Below are 9,834 nucleotides of genomic sequence, written 5' to 3' on the forward strand. Positions count from 1 at the left end.
GCTCGCTCAAATTGCAAGTAGAGTCCTACCCGTCCGCCCTTGTATAATCTGGGAGGATAGGTTTACATAGAAATCCTAGTCGGATACATGTCTTAGAGTCCTACCCGAATACTTTTTTGGTAGTCCTCTACTGTATCCGACTAGTTTGGCTACTGTAGGAGCAGTCCTACTAGGCTACGGGTGGTTACACAGATGTAGGACGTGGGCCATATCCCCCCCTATTCTAGAATATGACAGTCACTACGGGCACCTCATTACGGAGCGGAGCGGCACGTCGCCTATCATCGAAATAATAGATCCATTAATTCTTGGAATAAATCGAGCAGGTGGGCAGGTGCCATCGTAAGGAACCTTGCTCGCTCAAATCGCAAGTCCAAGTTATGTTTTAATATTGCAAATTTATAAATTTTTTATACTTTTTATATCCGGGTCTGTTCAGGTAGTGGTATTTTGTAATCAATTGCAAAAAAACTCCTTCTGCTTTGGGCATGGCGGGTCTGTTTTATGTATAGGAGTGGGGTCTTTTTTGAGTGATTTGTAGACAAATTTTGAACCGATTCCCACCCGGCTAATCAGTAGGTAAATTGAGTGATTTTTTACCCTATCATCACTCGATTTTTGGCAGCTGTCAATAATGCTACGTGGCCTCATTCTATTGGCTCTAATGGTGAGTGACGGCTCTACGTTTTTTTACTCGATTATCAAGTAGTCACTCCCAAATGGAACTACTGTCCAGTCTCTGTATCCTTGATGGAGCCTGTGATTAAATCGTAAAGGTGCGATTCAGATATTAAAAACAAGGGAAAGGAAAAGGGCGTCCTTGGATGCAAGGAACGATTGGTACCATGACCATTACTGCGCCCCCAACGGTGGATCAATTCAGGCCTTAAAGAGATGTCCTTCCTAAGGCTATCTCCAATCGTCGTTCTCTTTATCCTTCATTTACAAAATTCTCTACAAGATTATCTTCTCTATATCTCATTTCTCTCCAACAACGTTCTCTAAATCTCGTTCTCTATACATTAAACCCTATATTAGAAACGTATTTTGTTCCAAATTTTTGTACGTACGTATTTATCATACCTCAAATACTATGGACATATTATATTTTTATTTAATTCAGTGTTTAAAACGTAAAGAAAAAATAGAGAAGAGGAGAGAGAATCTCTGTATATAGAGAAAACCTGTAGCGTTCTCTATTTTAGAAGACCATTTAGAGAACACTGGTGGAGCAATAGAGAACGAAATTTTCTCTATATATAGAGTAGAGAACGGTTTAGAGGATACTGTTGGAGACAGACTAATCCACACTGAATTCAGGCCTGAAAATGTGAGCAACCGGGTCTCAACGAATAGCCGTCAGTTTCAGTCACATATTGAAATGAAACGCATGGAAACAAATCAAAACCAATGAGAGCGACGACATGAAGCTCTGAATCCTGGCTGAAAACTGGCAGTACTAGCAAAGCCTGTGGCTAGTCTGAAGATTCTGAATCCATCTCCTGACATCACTGTCGTGCAGTGCTCCTGACATAACGCCGTCTAGCAAAGCGTCATGGGACGGCGTCTGCCAAAGCCTGCTCCGATGGCCAAGCGAGCGAAGGTGTCGTCCTCGTCCACGCCGTCCCATGGTTCAGACATCACTGTTGCCATTGCTGCAGGAAGGGAGCTGGAGCCCATGGACCTCCGAGAAAAGAACAGGATGTGGCTGGCATTCATTTCAGTCTCCGTATGTCCTGGATCATTGGATGGATGGGGTCCGTCCATCCGGTGCCGTTCGGAGGCGACCGGCCATTAACTCCTCCGCTTCCAAAGCAGCCGTCTCATCGCTCAACCTTTCTAACCTCATCGCTAATCGCAAATCTGCAGTAGGACTCGTGGTACTGTCGGTAGGACAGAGTATGGAGCCAATCACCTGCAATGATCTGATGTCGTTCGGGTTCTTCATGCAGCTTACCAAGAGCTTCCTTTTTCTGAAAACCTGTCAAGAACATTGTAACCATGGAACCTGACCCTTTTCTCTTGAATCGGTAGAAGGTTTAAGAGTGGCAGTAACAAGTATACATCCATACAGCAGTAAAAAGAGAGCACTTGTTCTATTCTGTCATCATCGCTACTCGTCTGCTAAAATTACACACTAATCGCGCACCTAATCACCTGCTGGATGCAGTGATAGCTGCGCTCTGACTGAGCCCTCCATTGCCGTTCGGTTGAGCTCTCTTTGAGCTTGAGAACAGCATGGATTGGGGGACAAGGACGACCCGTATACCAAGTCAAAACCGAGCGTTTAGTTCACTATGAGACCCTGTGTACGTGCTTCGACCGAGTCAACGCAGGCGCCGGCCGGCATGGACGCTACCCCTTCCTCCCGTTGACCGCCGTTGACTCCCCCTCCGCCTCCTGCGGCCGCTTCGGATCCTCCTCCTCCTCCTCGGCGGCGGCGGCGTTGTCCCTGAACTTGGCGTAGATGTCGCCCTTGTAGAAGTTCCTGGTCCGCCACACCAGCACCAGCGACACGAGCACGCCGGCCACCGTGGCGGCCGTGATGATCAGGAACGCCTTGCGGAAGCACTGCACGCCGATGCAGGACTTGTCGCCGGCGGCCAGTGACCCGCCGTGCTGCTTCGCGGCCTCCACGTCGTAGAGGGCGCCGGCGACGCGGACGTTGAGCACGTACGCGCCGATGGGGCTCGCCACGGACCCGAAGTTGTAGAGCGTGGAGTAGTACTTGAGCCCGAACACCTCGGAGATTATGGCGAACAGCAGCGGCCACTGCGCGCCGAAGCAGAAGCCGATCACCACCGACGCCACGTACAGCGACTGCGGCACGCCGAAGGCGATGAGGAGGTGGCCGACGCACGACAGCAGAAGCACCAGCGTCAGCATCAGCGGCCGCGGGAACTTGTACCGCGCCAGGAAGATCTCGGAGGCGAACCCGGCGGTCACGCGCCCCGCGTAGTTCCAGATGCTGATGAGGGAGACGAAGGTGTTGATGCTCTTGGCCGGGTATCCCAGGGACTGGCCGATCTGGCCCATGTTGTCGATCGCCGTCAGCGTGCCGCCGACGCCGCAGATGGTCGCCAGGAACAGCACCAGCATGTCCACGCTCACCAGGGCCTGCAGGATGGTGAAGTCCTCCCCCTGCGCCGGCGGGCTGAACATGTGCCTCAGGCACGCCCCCAGGCAACTGGACGGCGGCCTCGCCTCTGTTTCCCTTTCCCCAGCGGTGGTGCTCTGCTGGCTCTTGGGCGCCGGCTCAGCTGCCGGCGCCATCTGCAGCGAGGCAGCTGGTTTCTCGACGGTCACCGTGGGGGCCTCGCGGAGGGACTCCTCGAGCTCCTTCTGGATCCTGTACTCCTGCTTGACGACGACGGCGAGCGGCAGGAAGAGGACGAGGAGCAGCGCCGCGGCCGACACCCCGTAGGCGGCGTGCGAGAAGTTGACCTGCTTCTGCACGACGATCATGACGAGGATGTAGGTGGCCAGCGCGATGGAGATGTAGAGGAAGCAGAAGAAGGCGTCATTGCTGGTCGCCGCCGACGAGCCCGCGCCGCGCCGGCTGGGGCGCGGGTACGGCATGATGCGGACGGTGTGGACGAAGAGGATGGAGATTGCGGCGGGGAGCCAGGCGATGAGCAGCACGAGCGACTTGGCGTCGTCGCCGTAGATGGCGAGGTAGAGCTGCGTGAAGATGGCGCCGCTGAGGCCGACGAAGCCCTTGAGCAGGCCCAGCACGATGCCGCGGCTCTCCGGGAAGTTCTTGACGCAGGTGACGAGCGCCCCCGTGTTGGCGAAGGACTGCGAGTTGGCCCCCACGCAGATGTAGATGCACATGAGCCACACGGGGGGCCGCGCGGTGCGCCCGTCGATGGCGAGGTAGATCATGAGGTAGCCCGCCAGGTTCATGACGGCGCCCATGGCGAGCACGACCCACGGCGGCGTGACCTCGTTGATGAGCCCCGAGAGGACGCCGACGTTGGCGCCCAGGTCCTTGAAGAAGGAGAGCGTGTTGAGCGTGCGCTGGTCGTACCCCAGCGACGACTTGAGCACCTTGGAGTAGATGCTGAAGATGTACGTCGCCCCCGACGCCGACAGGATGAGCAGGCACGCGAACACCATGAACCACCGGCCCAGCACCACCTGCCGGACGAACCGCGCCGTCAGCACCTGCGGGCCGCCGGCGCCGGCGCCGCCCCCGGACGCGAACGCCATCGCGCCAAACCCCCTCCAACTTCTCGATCGGCAGCGCTAGCTCGATCTGCTTCGCCGCTTGTCTGGTGGCGAGCCGGCGAGTGACTCAGGACAGGGGGCGCGGCGCCTGTGCAATATATAGAAGGGGGTAACGGGTGGATGCTAGGAGAAGAGAAGGCTCCTGCGACTGAACTCTGTGGACACTGCAGAGAGTAAGCGTCGCGAGCAATCTAGCATGTCACTTGCGCTGCACATGGATATGTTTTGGTTGGAGCCAGAGTTCTGAGGCCACTAAAAATGACCACAGATTTTGCCAAATTCTTAGAATGTTTTGGCCAAATTAGATGAGGCTTTGGTTGCCTGTTTACTGTTTTGGCCCTGGTCTTCAGGGAATCGAAGTAGAACAGGCGGTTGTGATGCCTGTAGAACAACATGGCTGGCTGGCTGGCTGGCTCTGAGCGGCAGCCATGACCATGATCCTTGGAAACTTTTTCCATGTGGTCTTCACAGATTTGCTCATCAGGGTCTCAGATGCAATTCTCATGCATTGATCACTGGGAGGATTTGCGAGGACTAATGAGAGCGATCTCTGTTGACTAAGCAGAGAGAGAGAGAGAGTGTGTGTGTGTGTCTGTGTGTGACTGAAGCATGCTGTGATGCTGGTTTGGACTCTCGCAACCGGCTCTCCTGCTTATCCGAAGAGGCGGGACCGGCCTGTCAGTGAGCCATCTTGTGTTTTCCTTTGGATATTAGCCGAAATTCACAGAAAGAGATACTTAGCTAAGAATTGATGCTGGTGATTAAGAGGGTGCAGTTGTGCTACGTGGGAAGGATTAAGAAATCAGAGATGTGTACTTGCTTGTGCAGAACTACTGATCGATCGAGCTTGTGGTTGACCAACAAAAGTGGCCATGTGTCTGCAGTGTGACCATCTCCTTCCTGTGAAAACATCGAGGTGATTTAACTACCGATTAGGCTTTAAACTATAGCCATTAAGCAATAACAAAGTGGCCGTGTGTCCTCTTGTGCTTAGGAAACTGCCACGGCCATCTCTTTCCATGCTGCCACTCCCTTGACAAGGAGACATCAAGGATTCCAGCAAACGAAAATACCCATGGCTGGCAGCATACAAGTGACAACAATTTGATGTCAAATAGTGGCGAGACGGTAACAAGTCGTAGGCGTAGAATATCTACCACTTGTGGACTGGTATGTTGCATCTGCCGCTTGGCGAAGAATTCCACGGCAGTGACAACGGCTAACGACATTTACTGGCGGATCATGACAGTGGACAATGTGATCTGCTCATCAGGTTTAGTTTTGTCAAGGTTCCCTTGAGAAAATGGCAACGGGCATCGAGACCAGTTCTTCCAGTTCCAGGCTTGCAGCGTTCGTTCCAACTGGTCTGCGCCATTCCATGTACTTTTTTTTTGTTCAAAAGGTAGCAGCTTAGTAGGTATGACTTGACGTGGGAAAAATACAAAAGTTGGGTAAATCTTCGACTCGATCTATCTGCAGGAAGTCTCACCTCGGTGAATAATTCGAGTTTCCCTTATTAGTTTTTTTTTATTATTATGCCACGTTGACTTTGACGCAATTCATGATTTGCCATATGAAATGCGGCCCTTTGGGCCCACGTATCAGTTAGGCAAATTTTGAGGCCAAGGAAACAAACCAATTTAACCTGGCAGTTCGATCGAGGAGGTTATATTAGACGGAATATTTTCTTGGTTGACGGGTATGTATCGGGTTTTTGGTGTGCCCCGTTCGCGAAGCAACCGCGTGCGCCCTTGTTACACAGCGAATTGAAGCTTGGAATGCAACGCAGCAGGCCAGCAGCAAAGCTCTTCTATGAGTTTCTTGTTTTAGGAAGTTTTCTACAAATCTTTTATATTTGAATAAATTTGTACAAGTAAATCGGTATGAATTAATTTTATGTGTATATATTTTGTATATAACTTATTTAGTTTAAGAATCTATTATTTGGACATCACGTGATACGATTAGTAAGTTTACGGATCTGAACGTGGATTTTAAAAGTTTAGGGACCGGGATGATACCTTAAACTAAGTTCGAGAACCAGCGGTGCATTTTACTCTCTACCCTATATCGATGAAATAGACTTATAATCCGTTAAAAAAATTTGCTAGGCTTCACATGTAACTGACTAACTATGTGCTGCTGTTGACGTTGCTCCTGCTCTAATTTTTCTTTCGGATCAGTTCTTTTAAGTTTATGATGCAAGTTGTGTCTTGTGTTATCCTGCACTGGCATCTGGTTGGTTACTTATTTTGGAGTTGTCTGCACTGCACGCTTCACGCTAACACGCATGTGTGGCTCACCGGTAACCAAGTCAAGATCGCTATATCCTAGGTCAGGTATGTTAATCACAGGTAAACTGATGAAGGCACCAGCTAGTAGCTAGCTAGATAATATCTAATGGTGTCACGAGATGCTAAGCTGCTAACCTTAACATACACAGATACAGTAGCAAATAATAAACATATATTATTGTCTCTTGACAAGCTGAGCCGGCTTACACAGCACTAGTATATGCAACAAAGCGTGCATGATAAGGCCAAGGCACGTACACCGAGCTGGGGAGATAGACAACCGATACAACAGGCGTGGTAACATTGTTTTTTTGTGCAAGAATTGTCGACTCCTTGCTCTTTGATTTATGTACGCATGCACACGCACTTAAAGAACCGTATAAACAAAAGGCACATGTATATCTCAACCCAAACAAAGCGTATAATTCTTTTTTTCCCCTTTCTTTAGCGCGGGGTAGAATTCACCTTTTAATAAGTTTCACTACTAAATGACCCATGACTCATTTTTTCTTTAAAAAAAATCTCATACCGCTACACATTTCAATTCAAAATACAGAAATTGTTACTCAGATCACAAACTCTCAAGGTATCCGCTGCCATTTATGTAATAATTTAAACATTACCAGAGCACATATATGCTCCTCACTAACGTTGGCACCGGCCACCGGGAATGAATAATGGGATGATGGTGAGTGATGATAAGGTGACGTCACGGAGTAGATCGAGATTCGGAGAGAAGAACACTGCCTGCGCTAATGGAGCTCGATCGCTAATTAAACGTGTTTATTTACGCGTGGCGTATCATCAATTCACCTCGTACTGTTAGCACAGCTAGCTAGCTTTACCCCAAGAGCACTAACTAGCTTGCCTTGCTCCGGGTCTCGTGGGCGGCGCAGCTGCCAGCTCCGGATAAGCATGCACCATGTATCCATCGCGCGTGCTTGGACTTGCATGCACCTTGCTTGCTTCCACGCTTGGTTTGTGCGTGCATCGACGCCGAGATCATGAGCCTACCACTGTAACACTGACAGGGAACTCGTTGCTCTTGCGCTGCGTGTACCACCACGGGTCGTCGTGCACGTCAACGCCACGGGAGATCTCTTCCAAGGAGCGATGCGTGTGCATGTCAATGCCAAGAGAGATCTCCCCGGATCGACCGGCCATACTCTCTCTCAACACAAAAAAGGTCAAAAGTGCTGGAAAGTGAAAAGGACCTCGCGTGCTTGCATAGATCCTGTTCGTGCTTGAGTGCAAGTCATATGCTGATCTTTCTTTCAAGAGACGAAGTCATATGTTTATTTGCTCTGCCAAGGATTTTTCTTTCTTTTTTTGATAAGACTCTGCCAAGTTGGGAGCCCGGTAGGCGGCTACTACACAACGCATGAAACTCATCTCTGCTGTGATATTTATCCACAAAGACCAAACATCTTTTTTTATTTTAGGTTTGGTAGTTTGGAAATGCATGCCTTCCTGGGATATTATATTTAAGGGAAGAAAACTTTGTCCTGCCATAAAATTTCATGATCTATTCACACTAGGAGGCGAGCTGAAATGTTCTTGAAATATATGTAATTTGTGAGAGATCAGGGGGGCTTAACCTGACATGGCGGTCCCAAAAAGGTATAGTTGCCCAAGTGGGAACACAGAGAAGGGAAATAATTAACCTTAACCTCAAGTCTCCCACTAACTCTCAAGTGAACGTGTCTTGATTCCTTTTGTCCCATGTATTTGCCCTCACTGTCCAAGCACACTGAATTCATTTTTGTGCTCAGTAAATCCGAGTGATGAGAGAACACCAGAAAGCAAAGCTTTGGAGCTCAGCTGTTGGTTTTTTTTGCGAGGACTACTGTTCTTTATTTCACTGTGACACACGAGCAAATACAGCTAAACCCTCACTTCCCCCCTTTTTTAACTTTGCTTTTCTCAGCAGTCTAAAAAAGTTTTTTTTTGCAACTTTTTTGTGCTAAGTGTGATGGTGTAGTGTTAAGTGCATTTGCTGGTACTCAAGAAGCCATCCTCTCCGCAGAACTCAGCTAAGCAGTGGTGCACCAGCAAATAGCAAAAGCCTTGGAGCGAGAGACCATAACAATGAAGAAACTAGAAAGTGATTGCCACCACGTGGACACATATACACCTGCAATGCGGCAAATCCAAAAAAGGATGGCATTGCTCTTTGTTTGGATCATGAAATTGACGGAGATGCATGTCCGTTTCACCAAAACGTGGAGGAGCCACAGTTGCTGTATCTGTCAGAGGCCCATCGACCCACATTGTGCAAGTAAAAGGGGAGCAAACCTTTTGCCAAACCTTTGGTTGACTATTGGCAGCGTCATGGAGATGCTTTTTTCTTCTTCGTCTTTTTCTTTGGTATACAAAGCACATGCAACACATGCTGTGGTCCTCTTTTACGACATATTACCCCCAGTCATTCTATTATATTTTTATTTACCATATGGTTATGAACAAGAAAAATGATATATGCTAGTAGTTAATTAGTGACGGGTAAGTGTATTAGGAGATGAGCCGTGTGGTATTTTCTTCTCTGTGCTTTGTTGTAACTAATGAGGTAAATAAGCTCTGACGATAGTGATGAAGGGAATACGTAATTTTCAGGATGAAACTGAATGGCTCCTTATTAGACAGCTGCCACGCACTCGAGCTGAAACTCTCAGGGGCACGAGTCGGCACACCAACCAAACGAGCAAAGATGAACAAACAGAACACGGCTTCGCCAGGCATGACAAGCAGCTAGCTGCCAAGGGATCGGCGCAGCAGGAACACGACTGCACGAGGGGACGAAGGGAAAGGAGATTCTCCTCCCGTTTGTGCGCGAAAAACACCCAAAACCTCCCCCTCCGAAATCGCCCTTTCCACCTTCCACTCCACAAGTCTTCATCAATCATCACCATGACCATAATCTTGTTTTTGGCTTTGTTTTTGAGGTGACCATTGGCCACAACCAAGAAGAGCACTGACGCCTAACTGCTATTCCCAGACCTGAAGGATCGATCATCAGACCGGCCACCTCGACTGAAACGATGTACCCTCTGACTGGCAGAGTAGGCGGATTTCCACCAAGATACCCTTCCTGGCGGCACGCCGGCACCTTGCAACGTGTCTATTCAGGACTTGGAGAACAGAAGCAGTGTTGATCTGAACCAACATCTTGTTCAGAAATAGTATCCATGTAGTTTAACAGAAGGGGATAGATAGGTGCTCGATGGATTGGCAGTAGGATCTCATGTCCAACGCATAGGGCCTCTGATTGAGATCCAAGAAGTGGGAACCAAAGGCGAGAGAGATGGAACCC

General features: G+C 49.2%; 1 protein-coding gene across 1 annotated transcript; it reads right to left on the reverse strand.

Moving 5' to 3' along the window:
• Positions 1–2,015: 2,015 nt before the first annotated feature.
• LOC112876017 lies at positions 2,016–4,444 on the reverse strand. The gene has a single exon (XM_025940045.1). The coding sequence runs from the start codon at positions 4,210–4,212 to the stop codon at positions 2,356–2,358; it is 1,857 nt and encodes a 618-aa protein (XP_025795830.1). The 5' UTR covers positions 4,213–4,444; the 3' UTR covers positions 2,016–2,355.
• Between the last annotated feature and the right edge of the window lie 5,390 nt (positions 4,445–9,834).

Source organism: Panicum hallii, chromosome 9 (genome assembly GCF_002211085.1).
Source record: "Panicum hallii strain FIL2 chromosome 9, PHallii_v3.1, whole genome shotgun sequence".
NCBI lineage: Eukaryota > Viridiplantae > Streptophyta > Magnoliopsida > Poales > Poaceae > Panicum > Panicum hallii.

Coding starts and splice junctions, on each gene's coding strand:
- LOC112876017 (XM_025940045.1), bottom strand. CDS start 4,212: ATGGCGTTCGCGTCCGGGGGCGGCGCCGGCGCCGGCGGCCCGCAGGTG.